The sequence below is a fragment of the Akebia trifoliata genome, chromosome 11, assembly GCF_017979445.1.
Source record: "Akebia trifoliata isolate Shusen 1 chromosome 11, ASM1797944v1, whole genome shotgun sequence".
NCBI lineage: Eukaryota > Viridiplantae > Streptophyta > Magnoliopsida > Ranunculales > Lardizabalaceae > Akebia > Akebia trifoliata.
This window is the reverse complement of record NC_141385.1, coordinates 30193345-30217673: the sequence shown is the minus strand read 5'-3', so window position 1 is coordinate 30217673 and position 24329 is coordinate 30193345. Positions and strand designations below refer to the sequence as shown.

General features: G+C 36.0%; 1 protein-coding gene across 5 annotated transcripts in view; it reads left to right on the top strand.

The window, feature by feature from the left end:
* Positions 1 to 24032, top strand: part of NRPD1A (nuclear RNA polymerase D1A) — a 62986-nt gene extending 38954 nt beyond the window's left edge. For 2 of the 5 annotated variants that reach the window (XM_086458187.1, XM_086458188.1), the window contains 7 exons: positions 8260 to 8405; positions 10261 to 10520; positions 10595 to 10768; positions 10875 to 11012; positions 15030 to 15295; positions 21165 to 21276; positions 22192 to 23084. In XM_086458187.1, the coding sequence (XP_086314313.1) occupies positions 8260 to 8405; positions 10261 to 10520; positions 10595 to 10768; positions 10875 to 11012; positions 15030 to 15295; positions 21165 to 21276; positions 22192 to 22371 (1276 nt within the window). In that variant the 3' untranslated portion in view covers positions 22372 to 23084. Of the gene's footprint in view, positions 1 to 8259; positions 8406 to 10260; positions 10521 to 10594; positions 10769 to 10847; positions 11013 to 15029; positions 15296 to 21164; positions 21277 to 22191; positions 23086 to 23108 lie in introns of those variants that run through there. The other 3 variants (XM_086458186.1, XM_086458184.1, XM_086458189.1) reach the window with 3 other exon arrangements.
* The last annotated feature ends 297 nt before the right edge of the window (positions 24033 to 24329 follow it).

Below are 24329 nucleotides of genomic sequence, written 5' to 3'. Positions count from 1 at the left end.
ACGTACCGGTCATGTTATTGGAGGCACCAGAATCAATGATCCATGGTAAGAAAGTTATGGAAACACTGTGTGCAGATGCTCAACTACCTGAGTGAGCGAAAGTAGAGACCAGTTGAGATGAAGTCTCCATCTGACTGAAGAATTTCCTGAACTTGTCAAGCGTAGCCTGGGATAGAGATACCGAGTCCGATGAAGATGTAGCTGAAGGAGGTGCTGAATCAGTAGACGGCTGAGAGACTACATGAGTTGAAGATTGTTGAGACTGTTGACGTTGCTGATTAGGACGACCATGAAGTGCATAACAACGAGCTTTCACGTGACCCAACTTCCCACAATGATCACACTTATGTCGTTGACGAGTAGGCATAGACCCACTAGGAGGCTGTGGATTAGGTAGACGAGCAAGCATAGTAGAGTGGTCTCTTGAAGAATGAGGTAGAATAGCCGCGTTACGATTTTCATCAGTCAAGACATAAGAATACGTAGTTTGTAGGGATGGAAATTGATCCATACCCAATAAATGAACTCTCGTATACTCAAACTCCTCTCGTAGACCGGCTAGAAACTGAAAAACTCGATTCTTATCCCGAATCGACACATATAATGTCTCATCAAGAGGATCCTTCCAGGCGTAGGACGAGGAATAGAAGGTTAACTCTTCCCACCGAGCACGTAGCTGTAATATATAGGTGGTAACTGAAGAATCACCTTGCGAAAGACGGGAAATCTCACTCTAAGTTAAAGATTCGGACATTATTTTGACGTTGCGATTAAATGCTTTTTGCGGAGTCCCATATCTGTTTTGTTGTCGAGAACATAAACACATCCGCAATGTGTAGTTGCATAGATGTAACCAGCCAAGAACGGACCATAGATTCATTAGTAAACCAGTTGAAGTAAGAAGTATCGGTCTGTGGAGGTTGTTTGTCAGCTCCTGTGAGGTAACCGATCTTTCCTTTTCCACCAATGAACATTTCAACTGATCGTGCCCAAAGAAGATAATTAGGACTATTTAATTTCACGGTGGTAATCTGAATTCCTGAAAAATCGGTTGAGTAAGAAGGAAGACCACTCGAGCCATTACTATTACCGGTGATCGAGGAAGAGAACATCTCAGAGGCCATTTAAAAAAAAAATTGTCTATGTACTTTGGTTTGAAGGGAGTTCAAAGAGGACAATGGGAAAGCTCTCAACAACACCCTTGCTGTGAGTATAGGCTTCAAACAACCTTTGTACTAATCGCAACCCTCTAATTAGATCCAAATAACACCCTGTACTGATCGTAAGTTTCAGACGATGAACATAGACCTCTATCTGCACCTCTGCAGTAGTCGTAGGCCTCAAATCAGCCTTCTGGTATGATTGCAAGTCTTGTAACGTCAAACCATCCTTCTGTTATGATCGCAAGTCTCTAACTGCACCTCTGCAGTGATCGTAAGCCTCAAAACAGGGTTCTACTATGATCGTAAGATGTCAAACTACATCTCTGCAGTGATCACAGATCCAAAACACCTTCCTGCTATGATCGCAAGGTGTCGCAGACGGCAGAACAACAATCTGCTGTAGTCGTAAGTCACTGTGAAGATGTCTGCTATGTCGCAGAGGTCAAAACAACAAACTGTTGTAATTGTGAACTTCAAAAACAACCTAACGACAACAACTGCTGAGTCGCAAGGCACTGTGGAAGTGTGTGGAGGTGTCGCAAGCTGAATCTTCAGCAAACCATCATGTTGCTATTATCGCTAACCCCAAAAACAACAGTATTGCTGATAGCACAGCCTGATCGTAGGCTCCACAAGTCTCAAGTTCCTATCGCATGATGCGATTAGGGGTACAGTAAAAAAAGAACCCCCGTAGGGGTGATAGATATCGAAGTCGAGAAGTGTGGAGGGGATTTAAAGAAGATGAAGGTAATAAAAAATTTTAGCAGATGAAGAAGTGGGTGGTGATGGAGGTCGAGAGAGCTTGGCTCTGATACCAAGTTAGAATTTAGAAATTTAAGTTCTCTCTTAATTAGCCCTAATCAAGCTTTTGAATATTACAAAATCTGTGATGAGTAAAAGACTAAAAAGGGCATACTAAAATAAGAAACCTAATAATAACAAAATTATTTAATAGAGTCTGAGAGGAAATCATTCAGCGACGACGCTCATCACTATCAATGGTCGCAAATGCCTCAAATAAAGAAGGTAAATAAGTGGTGCTTAGAATTTGAGTTCGAAGTGCGTCAAACTCGGGATGCAAACTCATGAGAAACTGGTATATCTGATGTTGAGTAATCCTCTTAAACACATACCGAGTTGCCTCTGCAAATAACTCAGCCATAGACTCATAATGATAGAGCTTCTCCCAATGGGATTGAAGAAATCCAAAGTAATCAGTTACACTCTGAGTCCCTTGGGTAGTTTGGGCAATATCTCGATAAAGCTTATAGATCAGTGAGTTATTCCGAGCATGCGCATTTGTCTAAGTGAGGGCTGACCACAATGACACAATGAGGAGACAATGTCATGATACATGAACATGGTATAAATGCTTTGCTCCATGGAGTTAAAGTGCCATCCAAGAATGGTGCTTTTGTCGATCTCCCATTGTTTAATTTTGGGATCAGTGAGAGGTGGCTTATTAATGGTGCCCAAAAACCCAATCAGATTTTCCTCTACAACCCAAATAAAGTCTAACAGATTGAGACCAGGATTGAAAATTCCGACCATCTAATAGGGCATTGTTAATACGTTGGTTTGAGGAATTTGCCCCAAGAAGAGTGTTAGAATCCTTTGTCTCGTGATGCAAGGCCATTGTGTACTCTGAACAACAAAGTCGTAACTTTGGCTTGAAGGGAGATCACTTGTAGTCTCAACCCAAGATGGGAGAAACCTCAAGATAAAAAGAAAAAAAAATGGCAACTTCAAAAGAGAACAACACCACCTTTGCTGCCGTAGATTCCAAAAAAACACCACCTTTCTGTCGTGGGTCACAAAGTAACCCTTTAGTTGTCGTGGGCTCCCAGAATAGTCCCTATTGTCGTCACAGGCACTCAATTGTACCCTAGTTGCTGTCGCAGACCACCAAACAACCTCTGTTGGTATTGCAGGCCACCAATAACACCTCTATTGCTATTATAGGCTCTCAACTGTACCCTAGTTGCTGTCGCAGACCACCAAAACAACCTCTATTACTGTCTTAGGCACAAAAAATCCTTCCTACTGTTGTAGGCACAAAACTCCACCCCTTGTTGCTGTTGTAGATCATCAAGCAGTCCAGCAAGGGTAGAAAACCCTTAAAAACCTTATCATAGGCTAGGGGTAACTCTAACTAGCCTATCACAAGGCAAAAAATCCTATTGAGTGGCCGAAACACAATGCAAAAACTCTATTGCAGCATGTGATCACTAGCACAATCCTTATCGCAATATGCTATTAAGAGATCATGAATCGAAACAAACAAAAGGGCCCTTGAAGGGGTTACCTCCTAAAGAAGCTCTCGCTGGGTTATTAGGTCTTCAAGATCTAGAAGGTTGATGAGAGAGAGAAAAATGGGAGAAGAGAAGAGAGTCAAGGTCCCAAAAGTCGAAGGGAAAAATCCAAGGAGGAGGAGTCGATGGGTCCTCTAGGGCTCTGGTACCAAGAAGAATTATGGAAAAATGATTATCAAGTGTCATAATGGGAGCTTGGTAGATATATAAATTAATAAAAGATTAAATGGACGCAAACACCCTTACATAGAAATAATAAACAATAAACATTATTTCCAGTAAAACACTCTTCCTAGTCTACTATTTCATGGATGAAATCATTTATCATTAGTTGGTGAATAATTGGTCTTGAATACCTATTTCTTCTCATACAACAAGGATACATTCATGAATATGAGTGTCTAAACAATACTTTTGAGAAGACTGAAACATAAATCTTCTGTAAAGAAAACATTTCTATACACCATAATTTAATAAACGTAGGAAATTATTATTATCAAACAAAAAGAAATTAATAAATGTGGAATTCAAATTTCAAACCATGGTTGTGTTTAACAACTTAATAATTAGTGTATGGAGGATTGATCACACCAACCTTCTTTCAAATGTCATTTTTAATATAAAACAAGGTGGGTCTCAACTAGCTTATGCGTTAGCATGTGTATTAGGCTTTGCCAAGATGTGTCCTTGTGTCAATATTCGTCCAATATTGCAAAATCCTACCAGTGTCGTGTCTTGTTACATGGAGTTTTACACTTGTCTTGACTCCTCAATTGGACTCATTATTTATTTGTCTGCATCTATCTTGTGTGCATATGGGTATGAGTGTTAGACTTTGGTATAAATATCAGGTGTCGGGTTTTACATATCCCGAAAAGTATATTTGTGGATTGACTAGATAATTTAATTTTTTTAATAAGAATTATTACATGATGGTGATGTAGGGCAACCTAAGTTTTATCAATTCTAGATTGTGAAGAAGAAGAAGAAGAAGAAAAAGAAAGATTATAGGAAGTGTATTATAGAGAAATAGAAGAATATGAGAAGAGAAGTGTCAAGTGCAAAGGCAGGTTTTAATTGAGGATTGGGAAGACTCAGATGGATTGGATTTGAAAGCAATTTATTTTGCTTAGTTTAGAAGTTTCGATCTGGGCTTTGGAACGGTTTTGGTTGAGTTCTAAGGTTCTGGGTTGTTTAACTAGATTGGAAAGTTGTTAATTTAAGATTTCGGCGAAGTATAAAATAGATTTGAGGAATATAGAAGAGATGAAAAATGGGTGTGTCATAATAGATTCACAAAATCTTGGGATCATTAGAAAGGTAATTGAATAACCTTTCAAATGAAATGAAAATCAAACTAATAGGAAAAGTTTTTACCTTGAAAAGAATGTGTAAAGAATAGTGGCGTAAATAGTACTCAAACTTGAATTGGACTCTTAAAATAACAAAAAGCAACTCAAAACTAGAATGTAATAAATTTAATTAATATAAAAACTAACACCAACAAAAATTAAAGTGACCAAAAAAATTAGATTTGGTCCTAGACAAGTGGAGACCCAAATAATTACAAAATTGCTATTGGAGCGTATGATTATTGGCTTGATTTGCATCTCACATTAGATTGGATATCTAATGATATTTATCATTTACCCATTTTTTATTATTATTGGGAGTTCCTAAAAAAAAACCCCTAAATTCTTTAAACCTTTTGCACCAAAAAAAATAACAAAGTTAAGATTTCCACTATCACATCTTGCAATTCCTTTTCTTTATCATCAAACACATGTCGATTCCTCTCCCTCCAATTCTCCAACACACTATGCTAGTTAATGAGTCCCAAAGAGTGCGTTTCACCTTTAAGAAATACCTCCCCCAATCCAGCCAACTTTCCAATAAATTTTTCAATGAGTATGGAAGACATCCCCACCAAACCAAACAAAACTAGAAAATGGCTTCAAATCTTGCTTATGAAACTACAATGTAGAAACAAATGATTCACTAATTCCTCATCTTTCTTGCATAAACAACAAAAATTAGTGAGATAAAATCCTTTCTTTCTCAGAAGATCAATGGTTGACAGCTTTGCAAGTATAGTGGGCCACATAAACACCTAAACCTTGGTAGGGACAACCGCACTCCAAATTATGGGTTGAGGAAAACCGTAAGCACTACTCTGAACTCCAGCCAAAGATCGCACGGTAAAGTTACCATCTCTTGTACCCACCCAAACACGGCTATCCTCCACATTATAGTCTATCAGCTCGGAATTCACACAATCTATAAATCTTGCTAATCTGACAAGAGAATATGTATAACTAATGTTATATTTGCTGCAAAGAAATTTTAGTTGGAAGGAGTATAAATCATTATCTATTATACATATTAATCAATAAGTTGCAATAAGGGAAGAAAACAAAAGACAAAAGTTGACTAGAGTCCATCGAGTTGTAATCCAACACATTTTTTCAGTTTTTTAAAATAGTTTATAAACATAGGTGTTGGTTAGTAAATTTTATCAGGCTCATCTCCCTCGTTCTAAGCTCTCCTATTTTAGAGAATTGAAGGATGTGGGTTTGTAGTTGGGATGGAAATTTCTCAATCGATTATTATTATTATTTTTAATTTTATTGTGTTTCCAATCTTGATTCTTGCTTTTATGGTCTGGGGCCAAATATTTCTTCCAAAGTTGCATTATTTTTTTGTTTGATAGTGGCCTTATACAAAATCTTAACCTCAGATCATGTCAAAGCTAGGGGAAATATGTATGTGGATTTAATTTCTTGTGCAAATCATGTGATTTATTAATCCCGTCTTGATTCATTATGGTTTTTTTTTTTTTTTCGAGTGGTGGACCCATTACCCCTCTTTCATACCTTGTGATGAAAATTTCTATCATACTCGGTGATTACATAATTCACTTAATTAATTAATTAATTTAACCTAACTTATCATATGAATCTCAATCTTAGAAATATGCTAAAAAATCATGCAACCACGACACACCAAATTTTCATATGGAAAACCTATTTGGGAAAAAACCACAGGACCTCATCTAGAATGATTGACTAAAGAATTAATGAGTTTACAAAAGTTACCCACGCATAAGACGATTGACAGACTTGAATCCATGATCTACCACTTTATTGTTCGAACATGACATTTGCAATTCCATGATTTGAATCCATGAGCTGCTATTATAACCTCGATCACCACACAATCGGATTCCACGGATCAACTACAATACTCAATTCCACGAGCAACTCACGAACAATTCGATTCCATCGATTAACAGCAACACTCGATTTCACGAGCAAACCATGAACAATCTAATTCCACCATCAATTGCAACACTCAATTCCACAAGCAAACCTTCAGTGTATGGTTGTCTGATTTGATTTGTCAAACTGTCATGTATAAAGAATGGATTTTTAGGGTTTGAGAGAGGTTTCTAGGGTTTTTAGAAACTCAATACTCAATGAATTTTGTTGCTTTCTGATCTATTGAATTCTCTATGTTGAGTGTTGTGTTATCCGTCTCCACTCTCGGGTGTCACGTGCTCATGTATCGTGCCCCAGTTCCACCCGTGACCATCTTCTATTCGTAATTGTGCTTTCCCCTTCAGATCGGTCTTTTAGGGTAAATGGATGTCAACGTGGTATTAGATGCTAGGTTCATTTAGGTCACTGGTTTGAGTCTCCACCAAGGAATTTTCCACCCTTATGAGTGAGGGGGAGTGTTGAGTGTTGTGTTATTTGCTTCCTCTCCCGAGTGTCACGTGCTCACATATCGTGCCCTAGTTCGACTTGTGACCCTCTTATATTCATAGTTGTGCCTTCCCCATCAGATCGATCTTTTGGGGTAAATGGTTGGCAACACTCTAAATCCTAAGTTTGAAAAGTCCAATTTTTTGGCTAAAATCTGGAGTTTTAAAAAAGCTACAACACTATTCACCGATCGATTAGTTTTTATATCATGTTGATCAATTGAAAAAGTTCATTGATTGATCGATGTATTTAAAATCCGAATAAAAATTAAAATCATTTTTGAACTTTTATTATTTAAATACATTTTCTAATTACCTATGGATATTGGTCTCTAGGTCATTTACCTTCCTAATTCAAGGAATTAAATGATTTGAAAATCTTTGTTTAACGTGCTTGAACTTTCGACCTTGATCTTCAACGTTTTAGGTGACTGAACAATGACTCACTATTTTTGAAACTGAACAATGGCAACAAATAATTTCCTAATACATGGTGCTTTCCTAGTTCAATGCTTCTTCTATTCCAAAGTTGGTGATCAAGTTCTTTGTAGACAGAGAAAGGATTCTATGAAATCTCACTCCCTTTTTTCATGTGTATGGACATCTGGAAGGAGAGGAATTGCAGGATTTTTGAAGGGAACGAACAATCCCTTTAGAGGTTATTCCTAGTATTCCTGGCTTTCTGTTTTTCTGGTGTAAGTTATTTACGGATCAAGGGTAATTTTTTTGGGGGGATCATTTTTAGATGTGAGTTGCTAATTCTGTTTTGTCTTTTCTATTGGGAGGTTTTGCCAACCTCCCTTGTCTATTAATATAATGTTATCTATCCAAACAATGAAAAGTATTTTGTGGCATCCATTTACAACTTAATTTCATGATACAACTTATTCAGAATTTGAGATTTAAAAATCATTAAATTATAGTTATTTGGGTTGATATTTGCATCGATACAATTTTAGACACTCTTTTCAGTTAGATTTATCACATCATTATTTGTGAGCTGTCTATTATTATATGGCAGGGATTGTTCCATAACAGATGCAGAGAAAGAAAATGATGGGACATTTTGTATCTCAGTGGCTGTAGAAATCTCGAAGGGATCTCTCATACCATTGGACACTGTTCGAGACTTTGTGGTGCCATTCCTTCTTGGATCAGTTATCAAAGGTTGTTATTGTTGTGGCAGAAGACTTTTCCTATTTCTTTGAAATGTCTAGGATGACAATATCTTGTGATAGTTTTCCATTCCAATAGCTATATTTCCTTCATTGCTTTATTGATTTAGATTATGTTGTATCCAATTATTTAAGTGTCATTCAGCTTTTCCAATCATTTGTTTGGGAGACTATGTAAATGCCTAGAACCCCTATTCTTTATATTGACAATAGAAAGGTATTACACTACTACTATAATATTAGGGCAATAGCATGTATGGGATGGACATGAACAGAAATAATTTTTATCCATTAATCTAAGAGAAGCTTTGAGCTGTTTTGGCGCCTGTGTTTAAATGTGACTTTGGATAGGGGTCCTTATTTCAGTCCAAGTTAGAATAGTTTTTTCTACTGTTATCATATTCTATCTAAATATGGAAAACTATTATCTTAAATAATGGTTTTGAATTATACGTGACATGGAAGTCCTCAATAGCATTTTTTTTATAAATCTAGGCTTTGAATCTTCCTTTAAAATTATAGACTTCATTTGACAACTTGTTTAGGGCTCTACAATAACATGGACAACATCCATACACATGTGTCCCATTTTCTTCAAAAGTTCCTTATAGGGCGTACTTGTTATGGCCATCGATAGCAGCTAATACAAAATAAAAGTATTTCATCACTTTATGTTTCTTTGTTTGGTGCTTTGGACGTGTACCATTTCTTTGCCACCCATCTGCAACCTCTAGCAGAAAACCCTTGGTTTTTTCTCCCCAAAACCAGTCATCTTCAACCTTACAGGTTTAAATAATCAGTTTTCCACCTTCAAAGCTCACTAATAAGATAGGATTTTTGTAGTAGTAGAAGGATGGATTCCCAAACCAGCTATCTTCAACCTCTTGAGTAAAATCTTTTACCCTCATCTCCCAAACCTGAAATTTCTGCCTACTTCAACCTACAAACCTCAAGGATAAGACAGGATTTTCAGCGAAGTAGAAGACGATGACTGGTTTTGGGTAGAAAAATCAGGGGTTTTCTACAAGAGAGTGAAGGCAAGGTTGAAACCGATGGATTGAAGACAAGGATGTATAGTTAAAAATAATTTCTCACAAAAGTTGAAGAACTTGAAGGTGATGGATTTGTGTGACCAATCCAAGGGTTTTGGTTAATAGCTTCAAAGAGGACATTTTTCAGAGAAAAAGATCAGGGGGGCTATTTGCTAGAGTTTGAAGACAAAGGCATTTTGGTCATTTTGTGCAGGTAGACGGGGACATTTCATCACTTTGAAAAATATAGGAGGGTTACCTCTAATATTGACCAAAACGTGGAGGAGTATGTCTGAATCACTCTAAATAGTTCATTCATTCTATTGTTATTTTTTGACATATACTATTTTTGTTATGTGGATATCAGATTATTAATTGTTTCTACATGCTTTTTACCACGGAAGTTGTTCAATTCAAAAATTTAATAATCTATTTTGTTTGTGGATTATTCTTTGATTGAAAAGAGTAACTATTTTGGTACATGACGGTAATACTTCATCACACTGTATTCCTGTGTCTTTTTCTATATCTTGGTTATTTTGCAATGAAACTTTCAACCTTTGGTTGCTATCAAGCAAGCATAAGTTTGTTATTTCCTTATTTGATTTCAGTACCGAATTTGTCTTATTTTCGTTTTTCAGACCCTCTGAACAGTTTATAGTTTTGATATTCTTTTAATCAAAGACCTTTATTATTTCCCAATAAATACTCTAAAATATTGATATAGGTCCAATTTTCAAAGATACACTCATTCTGTCAATCATTTTGTAGATTTTTGTTTCAGGTTTCATTTACTATGTTTAGTATGTTATTCAGGAGTATCCGCATTCGAGAAAGTGGATATTTTGTGGAATTATCTGCCAAATGCATCGAAGTCCCAAAAGAGTCGTTCTGGTGAACTCTGTTTGAAGGTTTTTGTTTCTGAAAATTGTAAAAGTGCAAAAGTCTGGAATCTTCTCCTGAATGCAAGTCTCGAAATAATGGATCTGATTGACTGGGAGCGGAGTCATCCAGACAACATTCACGATATATTTAATTTCTATGGGATTGATGCTGCACGGAAATATTTTCTAAGAGTGAGTTCTATCCATCACTCTTTTTTGTGTAGCAATTGTTGCTTGGTTTTTAAATTTGTGCCATTTGAATGCAGAGTTTGAAGTCCACTGTTTCTGATATTGGGAAGACCATACTTCCAGAGCATTTGCTTCTTGTCGCAGATTGTCTTTCTGTTACAGGAGAGTTTCTTGGATTAAATGCAAGAGGGATATCAAAACAGATGGATCTGGCATCCATCTCATCTCCCTTCATGCAAGCATGCTTTTCAGTTAGTCGTCTTGTTCCTTTTGACTTTTCGTTCAATTCCTGACTCTACTGAAACAATTGGTATGATATAGCCTATTTAGTTCTTCATTGCATTGTGATTGTTGCAGAATCCTGGTAGTTGCTTCATCAAAGCTGCCAAGAAAGGAGCGACGGATGATCTTTTGGGTACTCTAGATGCAGTTGCATGGGGAAAGGAGGTTCCAGTGGGAACAGGGGGACAATTCGATATTTTATATTCTGGGAAGGTAAATATTATATTGCTCTTGATAAAGAAAGACTTATTGATGCCGGAGCACTAATATTACAATGAGGAGCTCCGGAGTAGCATATGGAACTTTGAAGCCAAGAAATGTTGTTGTTTGTTTTTTTTTTTTTCTTTATGTTTTTCTATTAGCCCAAATCTTAATCCCGTCGTAGTTGTTTTAAAAAGAGTTATGTGATCACTGAGGGCATTTCTGTCCACTGTGGTTACATGTTATTTGGATGGTTCATATTAGAAGTATATGAGTGGTCTAGAACTATCTGAAGTAGAGTTCAGTATAAAAGCTTTTCTCATTTTGAATGGGGGAATTTTTATTTTTTATCTGGACAAGTTTTAATAGACGAGAAACCGTTCTTTTGTTGGTTTCCTCTTTACCCATCAAGCAGACTTTAGGGCTTGTGATTCTCATAGTTTCTTTCGTCTTTTCCTTCATTCATTTTCATGGTCTGCTGCTGGCCTCTTGTTTGGATGGTTTAGTTTTTGTTGCGTCAAATTGGTATGAGAGCCGAATCTTGTGCATCCATGGAAGCATGAGAAGTCTGGAATAAGGACGAACCAAGTCCAAGAAGAAGAAAAGTTGGAGATGGGAAGGATGATTGAGCAACATACACGCGAGTTCATAACCTTTAATGTAGGGAATGCGCAGAGGCCTGAGTGGAGGCACCATAACTAACCATTCATATAAATTGTATATTGTTCTCTGCCAATCATCATTTTCTTTTTGGTGCGCCAAGCACACCTAACTACTAGGACTCTAGATTCCTCACCATGAATGGGTTTTGCCTAACACAACCTAAATGACTCTTTGTATTCTCCTAATCCTCATCATTCACACCAATCTTTGACTTGTGGACCTCCACTTCAAACTCACCATGATGATAATCATCATCAAAGCCTTGTTTGGGTCTCTCTTGGGACATTGAAATGCACAATGTCCCTGGCCATGACACCTATATGGCACCAATCTTGTACATTCCTTCATGGACGCTCACCAACTGTTGTCTTTCCTTTGTTATTTTGAAATGGGAAGTAGTGTCAGTATGATTCTTAGCTGGCGGATTTCTTGGTTTAGATCTGCCTCCAAGAATAATGAGTGAAGATTCTCAGCCATGGGAATCAAATTGATTGATTGCTTGCGGTTTTAAACACTGTTCTAACTCCTGCACTACTTGATAGGCCTGGTCTAGGCCAGTGGGCCCTCTCTAATATCATGCCTCATCATGCACTCAAATGGTGCAATATAATCAATGATGTGCAATGATCCTTGCTGAAGGGATTGCCACCAATCAAATAACCTTTTACGATAGGTAAGAGATGTATTTCTTTAAATTTTTCTTTCATCTCAGTCCATTCTGCAATGGGGTACTCACCTGCTCGTTTTGGCCTATGGCTCTATGTTGGTCTAGTAGAACTTCACTTTCCCCACCAATTTCATTTTGGCAAATGAACCTTACTGTTCTCAGACATTTCATACCAGTCAGAGAGATGGTCCATGTTTGATAGCCTATTAGTTTTTAGGATCTGCTCATTAGGATCCTGGTAATCGTCATGAAGTTGTTGATTATGTCCCCTATCTTGACCTCTGTCTCAGCTTTGACCTCAACCTCTGCCTAAGTTGTTGGTACTTTCATTATTAGGGGTGTCTAGGTCTTGTTGGAAGGAAGCCTCTAGGTCATTTAGACGGACCTGAGTAGCAGTTTGTTGCTCATTTGTCATTTGTCTGTTGCTCTATACTTGCTAGTTGAGTAGTGAGATCTCATATTGCCTAGGCAATTTGATTGACATCCATGGAAAACATATAGGGTCTTCCACTACTTGACGTAGCGGAAGTGTGTGAATCAATAGATTTGAAACGAATTGAGAGATTGTGTTTAATGGTACACACAAAACCAATTTGAATCAATGGATGAACAAGGGAACTTTGGGTGTCCCAATCCACTTTGCAATGCAATGAGTAACGTAGCAGCTCAGAAGGGTTTAAATCAATGTAAACATTTTTCTCCTACACGGCTTTTGGTTTCCAACCTCTCGAGTAGATGATTCCTATCCTTTTGAATTCCAACCCCTCACTAAACGTAGGGCTATTATTCGTATTTTCTATTAAAGAAAACAGGCCAATTTCAGACTTCCTGGTTTGGTTAGACGCTCAAACTTCATGGAATTTTGGTTTAAAGAGAGGCCTCAATGATTGGGAGATCCAGGGTATGACAAGCCTCATTAATTATATCTCCCGAATTGTCATCGAGCCTTTTACAGAGGATCGAGGATAGTGAGCATGTAGTTGTGATAGGATGTTCTCGATTAGCAATTTCTATAGTTCACTAATGCCAACCTTTAGGTCCTTTTTTTTTTTCTAGACATTGCTATCTAGGGTCCTGAGGTACTGTCTAAGCTCTCTTTCTTTATCTGAACAACAACTGTGTAATATTTTGATATTAGACAAACTAATCACTAAGGGCACCGTCATAGTTGACGTTTGTTTCCTGTGCAAAGCTAATGGGGAATCTGTTAACCACTTGCTTATTCATGGCCCTTTTGTTAGGAAAATTTGGTCACATTTTCCATCCTCTTTCATGTATATTGGTGATTTCCATTTTCTGTTATTGTTTCAAAGTTGACAGCTTCAAGCTTTTTCACACAGAGAAAAGATATTTGGTCTTTGACTTCGCTTGAGATATATTGAGACATTTGAAAGGAGAGGAAAAACAAAGCTTTTGTGGGGGAACGAACACAAACTACAAGAAGTGATGATTTCAGTGTTGGGATTCTTGTAATTTTTGGGGTAAAATCTTTGAAGATGAGTTTGAAAGAGATTTCTTACATTTTAGTTATTTAATTTTATTTCGATGGGATTTGTTGTGTGGGCTTTCATAGTTTATAAGGCTATTGTGGCATGTCTTAATATTAGGCAGGCTATATCAGCCTCCTCCTTCGACTTTCCTTATAAAATTCGCTTTACCTATTAAAAAATTTTTGATACAATTTATAAAATTAAAAAAAATATAAATTACTTATAAAATGGACATTTAGATTACATACGGTTCATTAAGTAGTAGAAATGACTTATGAGTAGTAGGATATCTATATATCATCTTTTATGTTTTCTAAGTATTTTACTGTTTTAGCACGTACTTATAAGCACTCAAGTACATTCATCGTATTAGTAATTTATTCATAATACATATTTTTAATATTTACAATTTATATATAACAATGTGAGTACGTAAGACTTGATATTTTGTTCATTTAAGCAAATACATGTAAATGTCAAATTTAATACCATAAGCTGATTCTCAAAATGGAAAATGCTCTTTACTTTCTCCAGCATGTCTCTTTTCTTCTCATATCAATGAGACATGGGCCTTTATCTCCGTTTTTTCTCTTCTCCCTAACTCTCTCAACAATCAAATAAAACTTTAGACAACAAGAGTTATAACTTGGGATACACTTGAGGTGAGTAGCTTAAGCTTTGATTGGTTGGGCCTGTTTTGGAATCCCAACAACTTGACACCCTGCCCAAGTTGAAGTTGTAGGTGACTCTTAACATGCTAAGATGTGTTTTGAGACATATGTCAGTAGGGAAAAATAATCTAGAAGTATTGTGTCATTGTTACTTAGATAACAAGCAAAGATGCATCTGTATTATTCTTTTTTTTTTGCTTGGCATGAGCATGTTGCCTAATATGTATGTTCACTTAAATTGTCCTCTTTGACTCGTAAATTTTAGTATTTTCACATAAGATGGACTAGTATACTAGTAACTAAGGAATATCGAAGAATCACCTTTTCAATGCCTCCCTAATTATAATTTGTTATGATTGAGCCCAACCGTGTACAGAGTTGATCATGCTTATTCAATCAACTTTACCATATGGTGATAGCTATGTTTTGGTTTTTAATTGCTTTTGTTTTCTTTGGTTGCCATATTTCGCTTCCTTATTATTTTTTGGAGAAAAATGCCCATTTCTTCATGGTCTAATTCCTTCTAACACATCATCAGGGCCATAAACTTGATAAACCTGTTGATGTCTTTCACATGTTGCGTGGTGAATCAAGTTTGCAAGGGAATAACATAGAGATGAGGATACCTGCTTATCAAAAGAATATGTGTGACAAGTGGGGTGCAGAGTCTCTATCTGCATGTGATGATCCTATAACAAAAGGATGTACAAATTCGGAACGTTTATTAAACCCGGTTTTTAGAAGGGACCATTCATTAGATGATGTCGTGAAGTTGAGTATTACATTGCGGGACATATTACACAAGTAAGTAATGTTCCACCGACTCTATCCTCTTTTGTAGCTTGTGCATTATAAAGGTATTATGGTTAGTTAGTTGTATTTCATTCATCGTTCCAAGGTCAAAAATTATTTATTCTGAGTTATTTATATTTTGATTAGATGGTTTTCATTTTTAAGCAGTATCTTTTGAACGAATCACAGAATAGTTTAGAAATTTTTTTTCTAAACTGAGGAAAGAATTGTGTGGAAACTAATGTGTACCACAGACCTGGGATCAAAACCCGCCTTCACTATACACCAATCATATTTTTATTTTTTATTTTTGCTAGGCAAGTGAAATTACGGTCAGCAATTAATGGGACCCATTGAACATAAATGTGTTTCTTCTTTAGACGTAAAAGAAAAAAAGTTGGCCCCAAATCTAGATCTACATATCCTTGTGCATTAGTTGTTTATATCACTAAAGCAACCTGTTTCTGGTGTTGAACATATAATGAACAGCAACATACCCAAAGGAAAAAACACCACCACCACCGGAATCTGATTCAAGCTGCTAAAACAAACCAAAACACTCCAAACAAGCTATATGGGCAAATACATGGTTCCCATTAATCTCCAACCGCAGTATATGGATAAAAAACCCTAAGCTATTGAGCTTCAACAACAGAACTAGAAGGAAGTACTCCAATTACAATATCTTTGACCATAAAACAACAATCTAGTGAAATGAGTCAGAAAGGCTAGGTTGTATTATTTAAAGTTATTCTTTTGATTACAAGTCTCATGCACAATGCATTTGAGAAAGGGGTGAACCAAAAGCTTACTTAAATTGATGAATGCCAGTGGAAGGAGATGGATTCATGGACGGAAACACAAAAATGGATAAGAAGTTACATTGGAATCCTGACGCACCGTGTGAACGACTGCAGTGTGGTAAGGTACCACCCTGTTGTGCCAGCAGCCAACTCCGGCATGTCAGCTTAGTTATCCTCATCAACTAGCTTCCCAACTGGTAGACAACGGCCTTCCCATGAACAAATCACGGTGGAAGGCAGTTGAACTGTGGATGGAGCACTGGCTCCAAAGGAAATTAACACCTGGTGGAGATGAGATCCTAAAATGAGAGCATGGAGGCTATTCGTCAAGTTCTTCAATGGGCCACAGTTCCCCAAACAGATCCCATATTTTTCTGTTTATTGCAAACCTAACTTGAGGAAAGTTTGGTGAAAATACCTGAAGTGCCCATGTTTAAAAACTTGCTTATTAAAGAATTCAGTTAACCGCATGCTGTTGGGTTGGCTGATCTTGAATATGGTCCCTCGAGTTGCGTAGACTGATCTAAAATTTGGTCCCTTAAGTTGGGCTGATGCAAGGAGGGGGAAGAAGATGAAATAAGTAGGAAATCTGGTGTGGGAGTGGGTTAAGGATTTGGGCTGTGATAGGGTTACCATAAAAGTTTAGGGTAAACCCAAAACGATTTGGTTTGTGGGGTATAATTAAGACGTTTTGCTATCGTGGTTAGGGATTTAAGTTTATAGGGTAAAAGAAAGGATTAAATGTTGAGGTTTGTAGGTTAAGGATCATGGGTTAAGGGAAATAGGTTTCAAAAAAATGTTTCAAGCCCAAAAGATTTTATTGGCCATTGTGAAAGATTTCAACAAAGGACAAATAGCTATGTCGTTTTGCAATTATGACATTTTGCAATAGTGCATTGTAATAATGTTTAGAGGTATGAAGTAGGGTTAGATAATAAAGTATAAGGTAGATTTGGAGAAGAGATTCATAATATTAATGTTTATAGTTTAGGAGGATTTGATGGGTTTCTTGATGAGGTTAGAGCATCTCAAATTTTGGTGGCAATTCCAAATTTTAGAATTGTCCCCCATAAAAATGCTCTCCAATGCAAGGATCATATGAACTCTTAAAAATGGAATATGCAATAAAAGAATGTTATATTTGACATTGCTTTTAGAATATCTAAAAAATATGGGTATGTTTTGATTGAATAGAAAGTGTCTTTCCATGGAATTTGAAATCCATGAAAAATGATTGGAAAACCAAATTCCATTTAGAAAAAATCATAAAAAAAAAAATATTTGGGGAAGAAGCAGAAGAAGAAGAAGAGGAGAGAGAGGGGTTGGGGCAGAGGGAGGAGGAGGAGAAAGAAGAAGAGAGGAGAGGGAAAAGGGTTGGGGTGGAGGGAGGAGATGAAGAAGAGTGAGAGAGAGAGAGAGAGAGAGAGAGAGAGTAGGGCGGTGGCCAGCGATGACGACGAAGATGGTGGCGATGACGACAACAACAGAGATGGTGAATGTGATGGTGGCTATGGTGGTGGTGGTGAGGAAGAAGAAAAGATGAAGTTAGAATTTTGATTTGGGGATGGAAAGTAAGGGTGAATTTCATTTTCCCATGGATATGGTTGGGAAAATGAAATCCAGGTTTTGTGGGACTTTTGGTGGGTGGAGAATGATTTTCCATGTAAAAATGTAATCAAACACATGGAAAATGCCATTTTTCACCCTATTTTCCATGTACAATCAAACATACCCAAAGTGTGTTTTGCCTTGGAAAAAATTTATTTTGAATTTTTTTTTATATCAAATTTTCATCCAAAGTATAAAAAGTATTATTTATTTTACCAAATTGCCATTGAAAGTATGCCAATGGAATTTTTTTAACATGAAGCATTGGAGAGGCCGGTGTCAAATATGACATTTTTCTACCATATTGTTTCAAAAATGGAATTGAAAGAGGCAAATATAGCAGTGCTATTGGAGATGCTCTTAGAGGATTATTGATAGGTTCTTAGCAGAAAAGAAATCTTCTTTTTAAAGAAAAGATGATAGATTTAACTTGGAATCACCCCAATGATTTCTATGGCTTCATCAAGTTGGATGCATCAACATTCAAACAAGAAAAACAGAAACTTTTGTAATTTATTTTTATTTCATAAACAGATAAAAATCAATTACAATAGCCATACATACTCAAAATCTTAATCCTAACATGACTTTCATAAATTGTTCAAATTCAATTACAATAGCCATATATATAGGTTCTCACATTTCAGACTCAAAACCCTAATCTTAACATGACTTAACATTGACGTTTTTGACCTTATTAAATCATTCCTGTGTAAACTTGATACCTTGTCAATATTTTAACTATAACTTTCTCAAAACTCATTGGAATCGCAAAATCTTGAATTCGTTCAAAAGGTAAGTGAATAACTCTCCAAACTATACAATAAAAACCCTAATATGACAAGTTTTGACCCCTCAAAATAAAGTCTAAAAGAAATTTTTTTGATAAATAAACATTTAAGAAAGAGAAAAAAATTGACGTGAATGAATAATCTAAAACAAATAAAAAGAAGACTCTTGTATCCCTAAAATCCGTTCAATCCATTTATGAGCTACATAATCTACTAAATAACGGTTCATGATCTTTAATCTCCCCATCATGGGCTCTCAAACTGACTGGGTATGATCCTCAGATTGGATCTTTGTTATGATCCTCGGACTAAAGCTGCAAAGTGGTGTATCTTGGACTCCCATTCATATCAAGTTAACTAGTAGACATTAGCTACATCGGAAATGATCGAGTGGTACAGATTCACTCATTATGTTAGCACGTCGTTTCACAAATATCTCCAATATCTTCAACATTTTGTTATATTTCTTGGTATTCGGTGATGAAATGAAAGTACAAGAGTTTATTAATGTTTTCGTCTGCGTGTTTCATATTTTTGTCCCTCGTGTTATCCTTTATCTAGCTAAAATTATTTATGTAATGAAGCTGAGTTATACCTTATGAGCTATGTTATCTGGGTATGAATATGATACAGCTTGCCTACAGCATGTTATCTTAAATGGACACAGTATGACTCGAGTTCATGGCCAGTGAGGGAGTAGGATCCACACCAAGAAGAGTTGAACAACTCCAGCAGATAATTACTAAAACTGATTGACATTAACAACATAATAAACCCCTTATCTAGGAGAGAGAAGAAATATATATATTCTTTATTCCCCCCATCAAGAACATATCTTGAGGACAAATTCAACTTTATTGTCGCCCCTTTCCAAGAATACCCCTCAACTTTATTGTCTTTCATCTTCTACCACCTTTCCAGGAATGCTCCTTGAACATTACTGTCTTTCCTCTTCTCCCCCTTTTCCAATAAACTGTCTTTTCTCTTTTACCCACTTAACCCCAAAGAGGTTGCCTATGCCATAAGCGCGCACACACACACACACACATAGGATTTTTGTTTTGTTAACAAAATGTTTCCTTGCTTATTGGTTCTGTTGGTGTTATTTCAGGAATCCCTTGGTCAAGAAACGGGGCAAGCTTAGTGTTCATGAAACATAGGATTAGCTTGTTACATCAAACTAGTAAAAATCCATAATAGATGAAATTGGTATATATTCATATACATACAAGATTAGGAACAAACATGGTATTAAAATATGAACTCCAATAATTGTTTATTGCTTTCCTCGAACGGTGTTTTGTTCGATATGTGGCTCACTAAAATAATTCAAGGCTACAATACCTGATGCTTCAATATACCTAGTGTGCCCTCATTCACATGATACAATATCATTACTGTTACTATTCATGCAACGAGTTCTTCTACATAAATTTTCTCATTTTCATTTGTACTCTTAGTTATTTTCTTAGCTACTAACAATTTACTTCCTTGTCATGTTAAAGAAAATGTGTAAATAATACATTATATTAAGTCACAACAAACATAAGACTTCGCAATAATACAGGTTTTCATTGCATTTGTCACAATTTAAATAAAAATTGAAATTTACCTGTTTTTTCCTTTGCCCAATTCTTGTTTTTCCCAGTGTTTTAACAAACCTATGCCTCAACTTCATGCCTTGAGGCTTAAGCCTCATCAAACATTAGTGAGGCTTACGCCTTAGAGGAATGAGGCATACGCCTCACGTCTCAATATGCTCTGAGGCTTATGCCTCAATAGGTTAGGCAGAACCCAATATAGTGGGTCAAAAAAATTATTATTATTATTTTTAATTTCTTGCTTTATTTTACACAAATACCCCCCCAATGTCTCTTATTTACATAACCCTACTAAATAGAAGTGTTTTTTGTCTTCTAAACTTAGATTATCATACTCTCAAAATCTCTCTTTGAAACCCTAAAATCTCCCTACACCAAGATTTCTTCCTAAAGGCTCTAATTCATTTGAATTCGAATCCGTCGATTCCTACAACTTTCTTAGAAAGATTGTGATCACATAGAACCAATAAATCAAGGATTTTCTAAGGTTTTGAGGTATGTGATTTTTCTATGTACATTCTTAAACTTCGTAACCATTGCATTTGATAAATGAAGAGGATTATGAAGACATAGAGATAGATCCAAAAGATGATAGAGTACTCCGATATCATGATGATTCTTTGGAAGACCCTACTAGTGAAGATGATGGAGATGATTTTTGGTTGTTTTAATTCTTCTCTTGTTTATAGTAGGGTCTAAAACTTCATTCCTAGGCCTAGAGTAGTTATTTATCAAATATTTGATTCTCGATGAGTGATGATACATTGCTATTTTGCTACTATATTACATTGTTACTTCCCTACATTTTTAATATTTAATTTTTATTTGATGCTTGAAGGTTGTTTACTTGTTTTTATATATTTTTTAGGATTTTTTTTTATAAATTAATTGAGGCTTACGCCTCACCTCAAGAACCCAAAACGCCTCATGTACGCCTTAGGTACTTTAAAACACTAGTTTTTACGCTTTTGTAGTCTCTAATTATCAAGATTATATCCCATCAACCCTAGCTTATCAATCAAAAAATAAATTATCGAGATTATATGTAAAGTTCATTATAAAACTGTTGTGTATGTAGGTCCTCAATTAACGAGTTCCTAAGTGAAGCAGATAAGTCTGTCGTAATGGAAGCTTTACATTATCACCCTCATAGTACCGAGAAGATGGGAACTGGACCTCAAGACATCCAGGTAATTTACATATCTTGTTTACTTGACTTTGGGTCCTTTTTCATGCAATTGAGATTTTCACTCACTTGATTTTGTATTTAGTGCCTAAAACTATTGGAACGTTCATTTGGTGTGCTGACAAATCGTGTACTTCCATTCCTAACAAGCTTACTTGTCAAGGGGTTTAGTGAAATATCATAGCTTTCCACATCACTTTGGCCTTTTAACAGCTAGCATGTTTTACGGTTTTCTTTTGTTTCAAACCGAGGTTTGCGGCCCTCTTAGAGCCCCCAACTAATCCTCGGGGCATGTGCAGTTCCCACCCTCCAAAGCATGTTTTACCTTTTTCTTTCCGATTGGTCTTCATACTTACCAAACAAAAACTATTCAAAACATTGTTTTAATGTAAGTTTTGCCAATTGGATCTCATCAAGATGAGATTTACTTTCGCGTAGGACTGTCAATGGATTGGATCAAACCTGAAATCCGATCCATTCCAATCCGACAACTTTGGGTCTGGATCGACATTTTGGATTCTGATAAGGATCCGATTTGGTAAGGTGTGGATCTTATATCTTATTAGGTCGGATATCGATCAACTATGTCCCGATCCGATAATATGCTAAAAAGGATATAAATTATATTTGAGATCTGATAATTGTCTGATCCAATACTTATTGGATTGGTGCCAAATCGACATCGATCCAATCCATTGACAACAATGCTTTCACGGATAAGGAGCACTTGTCTCATCTGTATTTTTCTACTCCACGAGAACTGAATCCCTTCGGTTGTTTTCTTGTTTCACCATAGTTACAAATTCAGCTTATTCCGGTCCTTGGTTTTCCAAGTATATTTATAAAATTCAGAAAATCTTAACATTCATCATCAACCATCCTATTATTCCATGTTGATCTTTTTCTTTGTTATTGACAGGTTGGGAAACACCCAAAGCATGGGAACTCTCGTTGTTTTATGTTGGTGAGAACAGATGGAACAGTAGTAGATTTCTCTTACCGCAAATGTGTGATGGGTGCTGCTGTTGCAACAAACAATATATCACCACAATTGTACCGAAGACTTGGGATGGCATTGTTTCAAACTGATAAATATTAACTTCGACCCCAATGTAAGTGCCCAATCCGTTCATGGGATTAGAGCATCATATAGGTTTTTTTTTTATTTTTATTTTTATGGGTAAGCTGGACTTGAACCCAAGACCTCAAAGTAGAGCATCATATAGTTGGCCATCACATCAGATCAGAAGGGTGGTTTCAGATGGCTTTGCACTGTCAGAGTGACTAAGTGTGGCTATCTATCTGAGTATACATGCTTTCACAGGAGACCTGGCTTTTGACACAATTGAATGAAGAAACATGATTTGTTTTGTCGTTAAATTGTTGGGTTATGACATTGATGATCATGGTCGGGGACTATGAATGAGGGAGCATTGTGTACATTTTGGTTGGTCATGTAATCTCAAGGCCTGTATTTCGAAGGAAAGATTTTAGAGGATATCTGTTAAATTCATATGGCAATTGAAAACAAAACAGTTTTTCTTTAGTTTAAATGGTAAATTTGGAGGTTAATAGATAAAAATTTGCATACCAAATTACTCAGTTCAGCGGGAGACTTCATTTACGAGGACGGCCTAGTGCCCTTCTAACAAGATTTGAATCCACCAGATATGCCGGTCCAATATGATTTGCAAACCTAATTATTTGATAAACCATCTCAAATGATTTTCTTTTATTTAATTATTCTATTATTTATGATGTTCTTGATTCTTAAAAGCGATCAACCATCTCTACTTCATCATTGTCACATTTAATCCATATTTGTTTTTCTTACAGATCAACGTAATACATAAAGCATTGCATTTAGTTGTTTTTATGAAGTTGTGGACGTCAGGTCATATTTTCTGCATTACCAGAGGAAACAGGTTTATACATCACATGTTTAAAAATACATAATTGTTTAGAACATCTTAACATAACGGTATTTGTTCTTTTCTAATTACAGCAAATGATATATATACATAAATCTATGTATATTGAATGTTTACACAATAAAGAATATTAATATTCTGTTAAATATCAAAATTGTAATCTTTCTTTTTTGCTCGTAGCTGTACTTATGGATGAATACTTTAGGATCTACTCCACTCCAAATCTAAATCATTGGTTTTTCTTAAATCGTCTACAATATGTTTTACGGTTCTTTTGCAAAACTTTTTTTTTGGAACAGGGTGTCTTTGAGTCTAGTAGGCTGACCATGGTCTCTTGGGCTTTGCCCAACCCATGGGGCAATCTTATTCATTAGAACTAATTCTTGAGTGTTACGCCCAATCCAACACCTTATTACGTGATATTAGTTAAGTAGTCACATTACTATGGAGGGGCATAAAGACTCGAAGTCAGGAATTGGGGAGCGTACCCAATCCCTCACTACCATCTCAACTAGCCCCCGGTTGGTTCTTTTGCAAATCTTGATTAATATAGTATCTATCTATATAATAAAATTCAATGATGCACTCCGGTCCCTTTATCCCCAGAAAGACTAAAGAGGGGTTGGGAGTTGGCACTAAATCTCACTATGAATCTCGATAACAATTTTTAATTCTGTTGTCTTTTATCTTCTTTTACTTTCTAAGAGTACCCTTTCAATTTTATTGTTTTTCCTCTTCTACCCTATTTCAATAATAATTCTTCAATTTTATTGTATTTCCTTCATTAATCTTTTTCCAGTAATGCCCTCCAAGTTTATTGACTTTCCTCTCCTCTCCTAATCATCGATTCATTTTACAATTATTTATTAATATGTGTATTTATATGAAAATAAATAATAAGTATAAATTTCTTCAGGAAATAAGGTGGATTAGATGTTTAGTTATAAATCATATTTTATTTTGATAATAAATAGAGAATTACAAAAATGGCACAATGAAATTGAAAAATTATTAAAATGGCACCGTTTTAATTGTGAAAATGATAAATTATCATTTTTGAAATTAAATTTTTTTTACCAAAAGTGTAAATTTGTCTAATGATTAATGGTGCGGTACTATCACCACC